Raw genomic sequence first — 13,307 nt, forward strand, 5'->3', positions numbered from 1 at the left:
ATTATGTGGTAGGGTTAGTCGGTTATCATGTGAAGACCGCGTCAATAACTTTGAACGCCAACGGGGCATTCCAGCCGGCCTAAGATGACAATCACTATCACCTCGACAGCGAAACGCTTTGTATCTCTCTATCACTCTTCCATATTAGTGCGACAGTGACAGCAGCATTTCGATCTCTGCGGAGCGTAAGCGATTTGCACGCGGCCAGAAAAATATCGGGTACATGAAGCTAATTTGTAACACTTCTAATAAAGCTAAGACGATATTTGGCATTCTAACGTTTGAATAACTTTAAAGTCAACGGTATGACACTGTCAACACCCTGGAAAGTCAGTTTCTACTTTCTACGCAGTAATGTGAATTGAGGGAAGAGCTGTTTTAAATCTACCTCACTCGGTGAATCAGTACGCCCGAATTAAAAAAAAAAAAACGTCAGCTATTGTGGATCATATACGGGCTGAAACAATGCCACTAACGGAGCACACGGCTCACACGTAACTAGCTTCTTTTTTATACTACATCGGTGGCAAACAAGCATACGGCCCGCCTGGTGGTAAGCGGTTACCATAGCCTATGGACGCCTGCAACTCCAGAGGAGCTACATGCGCGTTGCCGACCAGCCAGCAGAGTTCCTCCCCTCATTTTGTTTGAAGTAGGTTAAAAAAAAATTATGGTGGTCAGCGTCGAAGATGTACGCTCAGAGCAGCCGTTCCGTGTGATACGTTAAGACAAGTGTTAACTTTCTAATACTCACTTTTATACAGTAACAAATAATTTTTATTTGTATTTAGTAAGATGCCATGGCGAGTTTATTAAAAATTATAAAAAAAAAACAGCTTTTTCACTTATTTGTTTATTAAAACAAAATAGACAAAAATCTGTTTACGTTGAGTAGAACTGATGCTTTTATTTAAGCTCCAAAACATAAAGCACCCTGTGTTTATCTCGTACGTCACTTGATTATCTTCGGCTTTTAGGTGATTCAGCGTTTTCGCCGTTAATGTAATTAATGAATACTCGTAAATTGATAAATTACAGAATTTGTTGCATAAACATGGGCTACCTTATTAATTAGTTAAAAACCAGAAGAAATAACAAATTAATGTTCATATAATTATTTCAGACGATTAGCATGTTTTCTATTAATGAGTGTTGATCCTTTGGGATGTCATAAATATTGTATTTTAGGGCTAGAGGAGGCATTGTTCTTATTATTTCAGATGGTTTTGATTAGCATGTGGTCCATGAAAAGCTATTTTAAAACCGAGGTGTAGCAGGGAAGAATCTCCAGCACACACATCTTCGCTTAATTCTCGACATAAGTTGAATTTCCGTAGAACAACGTTTCCAAGTGTCATTTCTATATTAGGTAACTACCTGCAGCCACAAAAGTTACGTATAGCATCATTCTACGCGCCAGATATAATGTTAACATGTTGCACAATGTTGCTCCACAAAAGTTAAGTGGTGTGGATTAGGGTGGTCCTTATTTCGTCGAAGTTAGCTTCCTACGGGCACCCGCTTGGTGTAAAATGTATCTAGCACAAAAAAATCAATGCAATTTTTTTTAGAACCTTTATATACATTTTAGGAGTCGCTTTCGCACTGAAAATTTGAACCCCCCCCCCCCCCATACAATTTTTTTCTATTTTTTTTTTCGTTTATAAGTCATGGTGTATTAATGTGCAACTTTACTTATGATGCGTTTTTTTTTTACTTATTTTATGAATATTTTAGGAGTCCTCAGTATTGATTTTAAGATGCCACCATAAGTACTTGCCGTTCCTATAAACACAAATTAAAAAAAAAACCACATTGAAAAATTGAAAAAACAAAACATCTTGCATAGAGGGTCCAAATATTAAGTGCAGCAGCGACCCCTAAAATGTATTTAAAAATGAAAAATAATAATTTGTTATTTAGTAATCGATTTAAATTAAACAGGTGCCTCGTAGAAAAATATAACTTCGACGAAATAAGGGCCAACCTAGCACCATTAATACAATTAAATAATAATTCATAATTTATTTATTGCATTTATAATCATGTGTTACATATAAAAATGGTCCAGTAACACGGCACAAAACTTGTTAGCCATTTCTATCCATACTCTGATGTTATAAATTATGAAAACACAGTTATAGAAGTCACTTTAACATTTAATCGTATGTAAATTGAATTATCATATTGCGTTTTCGGAGAGCGCACGTCATTTTAATTAGCTTTTCGGGTTTCATGGAGAGTATTTACGTTCATATACGTAATTTATTAATGGTTCTATGACTAACTGGCTGAAAGCATAAGAAACAAATGGACAATGTTACATGTACAGTTGATGGGGTGACACTCCTCCTTTCGGCATTTCTAGGCTCCATTCGGCTCGGCATTGCTCCGAGCAATTATTAGGGTTGGCGCAACTTGACGTCCCTATACGTGCACGAACACAGATAAGATAATGACTTGAATTTTGAAAACCCAAAATGGCCGAAAGGGATAGTGCCATACATTAAAAGGTACAGCGTAATTCGTCCCTGAATCGCTGTCAAACTTCGGTTTTGTAGGAAGTGTCATTTCTGTACGGTAGTACTATTATGGCACAGTCTGCTCCTTTTAAAAACATGTCTTCAATATATGATGATTTCGCCGATATCAAAAGTGTGCTCGTAAATTGATAGCTAGACTTTCCAAATAGCAACGATGGATCGCCGGGTGTTGACTAAATATGGTTAAATTCCTTTCACGACTAATTATTCACCAGCTGCACACTTAAACGTAAGTTTCTGCATAATAAGCTATCAATATTACACTTTAAACAACATTAATGAGCAAAAAACAAAAAAAATGTTTGTGATGAGTTGATGACTACGCTATTTAAAAGTTCTACCATATTTGATTTCTGTGCCACTTTTTAACTTGTCACAATCAATATGAAATTCGCGAGCAAACTTATATTACCTATATTATTGTCAACATGACCAGTGTTGGCCGAATGTTAATTATAATTGATCATTAACTATTACAAATTGAACCGTAAACCGTAATAGTCCGTATCGACACAGTAAATAGCGGCGCGGCGGGCGTCGGAGCAGAGAGTCCGCTCAGTACAAAGTGCCATTTTCGCCGCCCGCACACAGACGTGGCATTTACGCACACAGACGTTACATTTACAGGCGTTCTCGGGCACTCTCGGGCAGAGCTTAGTCCGGCTGTGCGCGCGTTGCTCACTTGACGTCCCCGCCGCCCGCTACGTAGGTACCTACTGTCATGTACGTCAAAATGCAGTCTCTAAGGAATGTAAACATGATAAGATGTATGTATAAACGAATCTATGTATGTATGTCTGTAAACTTATATTACCTACTCATTTTTAAAATTCGAAATTAATACAGAAGCAACCCTAGTGAGTCGGGCAAGTTTAGGTATGTATTTTCAAGAACGGCGAGAACGGACCTTCTGTTTATTTTTTATTTTGTGGTATCGGTTTACGGTTCAATTTGTAATTGTCAATGGTCAACAATACCAAACGTGATAAGACGAAAATCAAATTCCTTGATCGTACTCACAAAAAAAGAAAAACGTTCATATAGTAAAGCGTTATAGGATCAATGCCACAGGAGGATCTTCCTGACGGGGTATTCTTTTTATAGCTTAGATAATAATAATGTTAAGTATGTATCTGAGGTTGTCGTTGTGATTCAAGATGGCGAAGACGTCTCGAGAATATGTTTTTGTGTTTTGCTCATTCATGTAGTAGGTATAAAGTGTAATATTGATAGCTTATTATGCAATGAACTATCGTGGACGTGTGCAGCTAATGAAAAACTAATCTTGAAACGCGTTTAACCATGTTTTAATCAACACCCGGCAATCCATCGTGGCTTTTAGTAAGTCCAGCTATCTCTTTACTCAAAGCAACTACCGAACAATGTCATGCTCTACGAGCACACTTAATAGGTGTTGTATTATATAACAGTAATTTAATATTATAAAATGTACTAGGAACTTGTAACTGTTTTGCTATATCTGTGTATGAAGTCTTCGATCATGGCTTTAACCACAAGGGGCTTGTCTTTCGGAGCCATGTGACCTGCTCCTCGTATTAACGTTTCGGTGAACCGCCCGCCGCTCTTCTTGTAGCTGTAACAATAAATTGATAATATCAATGTATTACTTATTTAAACCCTACACAAGAATTTTATTAATTCATTAAATTTCGCAACTTTAAGGAGGACACACAGAACGATACAGTTTCGCGCCGAGTCGTTCAGCACTTCACTTTTTATAGAAAACTTGATGCTTTCTATGGGACACGAAATACCGGACGCCGGGATTTGTGACAGATTTAAACTGATTAAATATTTCATTTTCCGTCTTTTTTTGTATCTACAATTAAAAGGAATCCAGCCATACGATACCTAGCCATGTTCTGTCAATTTCATCAAAATAAAATAGGATCCTTGTTTTCAAGACATGCGTCGCTTAATGACATAATCCGTCGATCTCTTGCCTGAGCCGACTGTCATTATCAGGGTTGATAGCAAAAGGCCTGTGTCCTTAGTTCCTTGGAGCTTGGGATGAATGTTTGAATGTGTGGGATGCTATCTGCGTACACAAACTGGCACCGTCCGACCTCCAACGGACTAATGTAAAAGCGGGCGCAGCGTCGGAAAACGACGAAATTTTAGAACGTAATAAATATAAGAGCCTTGGTAGAGAGTACAATTTTGTACCATTTGGCGTTGCAACTCTAGGTCCATGGGGTCCCAGCGCGCACAAGTTTTTTGGAGAAATCGCGAAACGTCTGGTTAACGTAACTGGTGATCGAAGAGCTGGCGGCTTCCTCGCACAACGTATCAGTATTGCGATACAACGAGGAAATGTCGAAGGATCCTTGGTACAATGTCTCAAGGGCCTATTTAAATATAAGCTAGTTAAAGTAATCATCATTACTTATGTATATTGTTATTGTAAATAAAGATTTGTTTAAAAAGATCAAGGTTATTCCAGATCAGAGCAGAGCCCAACTGGGGAAGTACCTCCACTTTACAGAAAACTGCAGCCAAATAACACTAGACCCTACTCATAGTGTTGTGTTCCTGCCGGTGAGTAAGGTTGCCAGAGCTCAACGAGGGGGGGGGAGGATTATTAGGGTCGGCAACGCGCATGTAACTCCTCTGGAGTTGCAGGCGTACATAGGCTACGGAGACTGCTTACCACCAGGCGGGCCGTATGCTTGTTTGCCACCGACGTAGTATAAAAAAAAATCTTACCCAACCACTTGACCCGTATCGTCCTTCATCTGCGTCCGTGGAGCTTCGTCGTATTCACTTCGACCAGACCATTGTAGCGAAGCATACGTGTGTTTCGACCCCCAGTACGGCAAGATCACGTCGAACTGACCACTGAAGTCATGCAAGTGTAGGGTCAAGGAGGGATCAGAATAAAAGCCGCATAAAGTAAACCACTCAACCTAATTTCAACACGAGAGAGGCGATATTTGGGCGACTGAGCCACTGTTTCCGCCTTGACCCTAAGTTCAAGCGATCGAAATTAAATTTAAATTGTGACAAAAAGTCTCATGGAGACTTAATTACTAATTACTTTACTTGCTTTGCTCGTGCACTGGTGTGTTTTTGCGTGACTTAATGTTGTTAATCATTTGCATTATTAAAAGTCACGGCACCTCCTCGCAGTCCTAAGGTACAGTTAGCAATATTATTCGCTTAGCATCTTTGTATCCAAAGTTGTATGCAGGGGGGATTACATTTTCCCTGCACCTGACTATGTTAACGGCACCAATCATGGGACATTTAAGAGAAAATTTGGAGTGTTTTTGATATTTCACCGACACCTGTAAAATTTCTACCTTCTTACGCTTTAAAAGTTGAATGTCTAGTTCGTCCTTTATTTCTATGTATTTAATGAAAGCTACTGCAATTAGTTTCAATATTATTAACCAATTAAAACTGTGGTTTTTTGCTCCAGTCATAGGATGTATGACGCTATTCATTTTCAAACTAACAAATATCAATGACAAATTAAGCTCAAGCGGCTCTTGTTTATGGTAAAATGTTGCCAGCGATTAAAAACTGATGGTAAATACCTTGTTTTACAGGATTTGTCTATACAATCCCATTACTGGTGCCTGTTCCATTATAGGGGTGTTTACTGTATACAATCCGTCTCAATCTAATTAAAACCTTTCATAATCATTTCAGTTTCATTGCTTTCTCAAATCAACTATTTACTAAGGATTTCAAAGTACTAAAAACAGAGTGAGTTCAAATTTGGCTTGCGCAGAATAGAGCAAAAATAATTATCTATGAAATATACCAAAGGAGGGCTTATACATATGTGTGTGTTCTCGATTCAAAGACATACCTATAACACAGCACCCCGTAATGTTCAAGCAGCTCTTCCACAAAAGGTTTAGTTGTATTCATAAAATCCGGCAGCATCTTCTCGTAAACCAGCTGGTTGTTGACGTTGAACGTCGTGTTGCCAACGTGGATGCTTTGCCTGACGTCAGCTTTATTCAGAAACTCCAGAAACGTGTACATTGCTGGTCCATCTTCGTTGAAATTCAAGAAACTGACGCCGCTGTGCTTTTTGATGTATTCTATGGTTTCGTTGAATTTCTAAAATGTATTTTAAACACACCGTAGATTTAGCAGATCTAACAGAACTTTGAGAAGGAAAAAAAAGTTTGCCCCTTTGAATTTGTGGGTAATAATCATTCATCTTCGTATTACGAGTAAAGGATGACTCACGCAAGAACAGTGTTCGGGCCGAGGAGTCCGAAAGAAGTTATAGAAAACGAAGCGCCTGGTGCCTCGGGCCGGACACTGGCCGTTCTAGCGTGGGTCATCATTAACTAGTGCCTGTACCGAATATCCTAACGCCCCCGGCGGACCTTGGGTCTTTAAGTTTGTTACGGGGAAAATGTTAAGATAAAGAGGAGCTTGTAGGTGACATTTAGATTCAACCACCCACGGTGTTGCATTTAAGATTATGAAAGTGTTTCCTTTCATAAAGGTGTGCGATAAGGTAATTTGTTATCAAGCTAACTCAACTTACGACTTAGAAGAGTAGAGATGGAATTTTGAATGTGCCATAATTCTACGAAAACACGACGCTAATTGTCACTTCGAAGTCAGTAAGGAGTTGGCTTAAATGGACTCTAAAGTTACGTACATTAGCCGCATCCACCATCCTTCCAGCATCAAGGAGTTTTACGGCGTCCGTCTCCAACTTCCTTAAGACTTTACCCTGCTCATCGTCCAACAGGCCGAGGACGAGACAAAAGTCCGTATAGTGCATCATGCTTCGCGGATCGATCAGCCCATTGCCTATCATCACACCCTGGATAAATAATTAATATATATGTTAAATAATTAATTGCGAAGAAATATTTGGCAAATCATCATGCCGCCTGTAGTATGTAAGTAGGCCTAAAAGAGAGAATCTCTAAGCTGTTGTTCCTGGAGGACCGAAGCCTTATGAGATTCGCTTATGAATTGTATTTATAGCAACTGACATTCGGAACTCTGTAAGCACGATGTAAGAGATGTGTGGCGCTTCATACTTGGCAGAGACTAACATTCTTTAGGAATAATTTGACTTAAATATCAATTTAACATTTTGTAAAGCGGTAAAAACAATTAACTGACCACATACATACTTTATCTCAATGCAGGCAGTAAGCATTACAAACGATTAGTTGTCAACTTGTCACAGATGGTCTAGCCCTCAGATTTAAGCCAAAGGCCAATACGTGTATGCCGATATTGCCGATACTACACTGCTTCCACAAAGCCGACAAACAGTAGCCACCATTTATATGAACATCATAAATGTTTATCTTGCAATAAGGGTTACAACCAGTATACCCATACCCTCAAATTGACTTGATGGGCAGGCTCATGTCGGTTCCTATGCAATATCGCAGCTAGCGTAGGAACGTATTTGCCCGCATATGACTCGCCTGCTACAAATAGTGGCCGTTGACGCTGCTCCGGAAATATTTCCAGGAACTGCCGTAGAAATTCCAGCAGATGGCCGCCTACCTGCAAATATAAATATTTAACGGTTTACCATCTAATGTAGAAAAGCAATGTTATCCATCTTACTTTAGTGAGAAAAGTTTTGCTACCCGATTCACGACGGTGACCTGACTATGACAATTCACCGTAGGTACATTGCAAGCGCAACAAGTAAATATTGATGACACTATTGTGACTTACCGACCCGTCTGACACGGAAATGTACAGGGATTGTCAGTATTAGGTGTCAATTGTCACGTTGGCATCCTACTTACTTCGTCTTCACTGCTCGTATATCCTTTGTCGTTGCGTGTATAGCTGAAGCCAGCACCGACAGGATTGTCGATGTACAACACTGAGTAATCCTTCGTCCATGAAGAGTCCCTCAAATGCACTGTAAATTGAATATAGGTGTGTACAAATTTGACCGATGCGCGGAAAGATTTCTTTAATTATTTAATATACGAGTATTACTAAATAAAATAAACTAGGTAAGTACCTAACGTCACCAAGCGTTGACGCTTACTAGTACCTCCAGTAATGTACAATGTATTCTCACGAGTCAATTGTCATACTTATGTGAAGCAGGGGTAGATAAGTCCTTAACAGCGCGGCTTACGTGGGCGATGACTCACGAATGCGACGCGGCGCGGCGGCCCAACGGCATTCGGAGATCGCCCACGTAGGACACTTCTATAGGTACCAAAGGATTGAATTCACCCGCGCCGCGCCGCTTCGCGTTCGCGAGTTATTCGCTCAGGTAAGACACCGCCTAACACACTAATTGCATACCTTTATCATCTCTTATTACGAACGGTCCGTTTATTTCAAAAACCGCAACTAAAGAAGACACACCCGGGCCTCCATGCAGCCATATTATCCACGGCGTGTCATCGCCGGCATTTCTTGTCGGAAAATACCAGAAGAAGAGATTCGAATCATACTCCTTTTTGACTGGAATGAAACCGGCGTAGCTGTCCACTCCTGCCCATTTTGAGGATTCTACTTTTAATTTATCCCTATGGGTTGATAGTTTCGAATCATTATAGATTTGATTTGTTTGTATTGTTTTAATCCTGAAAATTTAACTTATAATATTACCTATATAATTTTACTGTGATACCTGTAGGGCTAACAGCGCGGCTTACGTGGGCGATGACTCGCGAATGCGACGCGGCGCGGATACTTCCATAGGTATCAAAGGATTGAATTCACCCACGCCGCGTTCGCGAATTATGCGCTCAGGTAAGACACTGCCTAATATGGTCGGCTCTTTATCATTTGTTACCATGCCTGTCACGTTTTAACAAGTATGTAAGTGCGAAAGTGACGGGCATAGCGACAAGCAATAAAAATGGAACCATGCTGCCACTGCTAGTTAATTGGGACCTGGATAAATGGGAAACCTATATAATTGCAACCAAATGGCTGGTCCCGGTCGCTTGGCGACAAAAGGCCTCGATAATTGCAATTTTGGTACCTCGTTCAATGTAATTCTGATTTTAGTGTTCTTGTTGACTTGACCTCTGTAATTGAAATGTGTGTCGTCCAGAGCCTCTATAATTGAAATGATGTTGTGATATCGCTACTTAACAGTGGCACAACTCAAAATGAAATGCTATTGCATTTAATATTTTATCTTTTACTGGTAAGATTTAAAATCGAAATGCATTTCGAAAGATATCAAATAAAATGGAATTATTTTAACCAATATTTTCATTTGTATTTTTTTAAGTATTAATTAATAAGTTTTTGTCAGAAATTAAATTTTTGGTACAAGCTTTTATCGCTGCCTGAACTTTTCTTTCTACAGGAAAATTTCAAATATTTAATAAAAGAAGGTGGGGGAGGCATTTTATATTTAGCTGTAGTCGTAGTTTTAGTTTAGTTAATTAGGTTTCAAGGTTTAGTTTTAATTTATTAATTTTATCTTCATTTTGTTTATGTATTTAATGTATTTAAGGTTAATAAATTTGAATAATTTTTACAAAATGTTCTTACGAGAACTTAATAGTTTGAATAATTCCCTCACTGTTACTTACCTACATAAGTATAGAAGGATTAGCCAACACTTCATGATTCAATAAAGACATCGAAATATGTTGATTAATTTTTAATAATTACCTATATTACCATGTTCACAATCAACGCACAAATGTTTTAAAAATTGAAACTGCGAAGTTACCAAACGATAAGTCCACCATGTACCTATAATTATGCGCGAAGTGTGAAATTTACTATTAAATAAACATTGAAATGTAGCCATTAAGAGTTCACATCTAGAAAATCTCACAAATATTATGAATATTTTTAAAGGTTTATTGAATCCTCGACCGATTGGTCGTGTAATGTTGTGAGCTGGTTACAATTAAATAGTTCTATTTTTGGATCAGCCATAGGATTTTTTTCAAAATGGCGGAACCATAAGTACATTTATTAAGTTTTGTTACAGGTTACAGCTCACAAAGCCACTAGTTTATTTAGGGATCGTATGGCATTAAAGTTACTGGATATAATTTAAAAGTGAATCTAGGCTAGAAGAATAAGATCGTGAAGAAGTGGATACACTCATTACACAGTGGTCAATAAATAGCAAGGTCAATAAATCGGTGCAAACAACGTGCTAAAACAAACTAGGGCTCCTGATATCCGTGATACACGCCGATCCGTAGCTACGGGTTCTTAAGCCCGGCGGTACTAAGATCACGAATTTCACGAACACGGCAAGGTACGTACCTCGTACCTGCGTTCGCGACCGGATTCACGTGACACGCCGTGACACGCCATGATACGTAGCCCGTACCTGCGTTCGTGTGCGGAGTTTCGTGCTCGGTTCCGTTAGATAGGTACTTATCGCACGTCGCGTGGGTTCGACACGCCCGGGAGAAAAATAAATAAGGACTAGGTATTATTGAATTGAGTTACCACCTAGTATATTGAATACGGGACGTTCGTCGGACAAACATTTACGTGTGAATTAAACTTAAATTGTATTTTTTGCATCGATTTGAATATAATGGTTATATCTAAATAATTTATGGGGTTATCCTGTTTTTTGTATAACCAGCTAATGATTAATAGTCAAAACTAGCGACCTGCTCGTTGCATAGCACTAATATAAATATAAGGTGTAAAACTCCCTAGTAAGTATCATTATAATTATGAACTTAAGCAACGTGTGCTACTGGTTGTCATTATTAAATCAAGAGAAGACATTTTTTTCTGTTAAGTATTAATGAAATTAATGAAACATACTTGTAAAAGCTTGCTACTATCAAAGCATATACCGTAGCCTAAATATAAACCTAATCCAAAAAATCCTAATCCAAAGAAACAAAAGAGTAAATTTCTGCAAATCTTCGGTAGGTATGATAAAGGTAATACAGGTAAACAAATTCAACAAAAACACATGTACGGGGCCACGGAAAAAAAAGTACGCAGCTGCAGTTCTTATCAGTTTCGGACTTTCGGCACATTAAAGAGTACTGTTTATTTCTAGATTGAAGGTAATAATGACATATTATTGTTAGCGCGTTTTATTGTATGACTAACAAGCTAAGCCAACATACCGGGTTTTTTTTGTTGATAAGAAGTGCAGTTGCACGTGCAGACAAAGATAATAAGATTTGCGAGCGACTTATTAAAATGAAACGAACAATATACATAAGTAGCTGTGGGCTTTACCTTTTATTCGTGAAGTTGAAAGAAGTGACCGCGATGTTTTGTTTTACAAATTCGTGGTATTTTTTATTTAATCTGGAGGGGGCAGTTTAGAATTTTGAACTCACATTTATTCATTGTCATTAGTTACTCCTGACATCACAATTGGTCTCCTGACACACAGTGTTGTTGTATTAAAGTAGCTATTCATTGTAATTAATGTTTGGTTCTTTTCATTTATTACTCATTAGTATTTAAAAGGCCTTACTATTGGAAATAAATTTTAATTGAAAAGTAATGAAACGGAATTAGAGCTATGAATAAAAAATTCATGATAAATATTTATTCGCAGCTCTTAGAGACCGCATCGTATCTTCACTCAACGTCGCGGGCGGACCGAACCGGCGTGTTCTTAAGATACGTGAAGCCGTGATCACGCCTACACGGATCTACACGGATTCACGTACCCTAATTTCACGTAGCCGAATGTCACGTGCGGAACGGACCAGAAAACCGTTGCCGTGAATCACGAAACCGGGCGCACGGCTACGGGTTCACGAATCACGGACACGACCGCGAGCCCTAAAACAAACCTAAGCATGATTTTATTGTCAAAGTGACTCTATCACTCAAAGCAATCTGTAAAGTAGGCTAGATATTGCTTTAATGTAGGTAGACTGCACCAAAGAGTAAAGTAACGCAGCGACTTACGTGAGCGAATAACTCGGGAACGCGAAGCGGCGCGGCGCGGTGCGGTGCGGCGCGGGTGAATTCAATCCTTTGATACCTATGGAAGTGTCCTATATGGGCGATCTCGTTGTGAACGCGAATGCCGTTGGGCCGCCGCGCCGCGCCGCGTCGCATTCGCGAGTTGTTCGCTCACGTAAGCCGCTGCGTAAGTACCCACTGCACCCAACAAAACGCAAAACATTCTGCGCCACAAAAGGATAGTCGGTTACTGCTTCTCCATCGAAACGTAAATACCTAGTCCTCTTTTTCCTTCCTGCATATTGACATCATAGAAATACGTATTTTTACACAATACATACTATAGCGATGCCCTGCACTTTGTGTGACTTTTTTGTTTATTTGATTATAAATCGTGTCATTCCCAACGTGTGCCTTGACTCGTATTGTCATGGTATTAAAGGTTAGATTTGACAAATCTGCGCGTCATCGTGGATGACACGAACTAAGTATAGTTTAAAAGTTAAAAAACTCTTACGAGTATAATAGATAAACGGTTTGCCTCCTCTTTTTGGTACGGACGGCTAAAGAATGGAATTCGCTCCCGCCATCTGTATTCCCTGATATATATGACCTCGGTTTCTTTAAAGCAAGAGTGACTGTCCATCAGGTGTGTGTAGAGCCAATCGCCGATCAGTTTTTAATAATAATAAATTTTATAAAAAATTATAAAATCGAAAATAAAACAAACATGGTTGTTTAATATACATAAAAAATGCGTAAAAATATTTTATATAATGGAAAATATCAAGAGAGAGAAATGGGGACTACGTTTAAATGTAGAACAGGTCGTCCCCTTTCGTCTCGAAAGGACGAAACAACTCTTCTTGTTCCATAAATCTTCATCGCCGGGAACTA

General features: G+C 38.9%; 2 protein-coding genes across 2 annotated transcripts in view; both read right to left on the reverse strand.

Annotated features, from left to right (window-relative positions):
• The window catches only part of LOC133524514 (estradiol 17-beta-dehydrogenase 8), a 229,910-nt gene that overhangs the window by 128,439 nt on the left and 88,164 nt on the right, over positions 1–13,307 (reverse strand). The window lies entirely within an intron of this gene.
• On the reverse strand, positions 838–10,447 carry LOC133524400 (vitellogenic carboxypeptidase-like). Its single transcript, XM_061860389.1, has 8 exons — positions 10,085–10,447; positions 8,835–9,118; positions 8,318–8,436; positions 7,896–8,066; positions 7,195–7,362; positions 6,382–6,638; positions 5,271–5,402; positions 838–4,137 (listed from the first exon to the last, which is right to left on the reverse strand). The coding sequence occupies exons 1-8, from the start codon at positions 10,117–10,119 to the stop codon at positions 3,996–3,998; spliced, it is 1,308 nt and encodes a 435-aa protein (XP_061716373.1). The 5' UTR covers positions 10,120–10,447; the 3' UTR covers positions 838–3,995.

The sequence above is a fragment of the Cydia pomonella genome, chromosome 1 (assembly GCF_033807575.1).
Source record: "Cydia pomonella isolate Wapato2018A chromosome 1, ilCydPomo1, whole genome shotgun sequence".
In the NCBI taxonomy this organism is placed as follows: domain Eukaryota; kingdom Metazoa; phylum Arthropoda; class Insecta; order Lepidoptera; family Tortricidae; genus Cydia; species Cydia pomonella.

Excerpts from the sequence above, each read along its gene's own strand:
- LOC133524400 (XM_061860389.1), bottom strand. The coding sequence starts at position 10,119 with ATGAAGTGTTGGCTAATCCTTCTATACTTATGTAG. Across the intron at positions 9,119-10,084 it reads ATCCTTCTATACTTATGTAG|GATTAAAACAATACAAACAA; the intron begins GTAAGTAACAGT and ends TTAAATTTTCAG. Across the intron at positions 8,437-8,834 it reads CGTAATAAGAGATGATAAAG|TGCATTTGAGGGACTCTTCA; the intron begins GTATGCAATTAG and ends TTCAATTTACAG.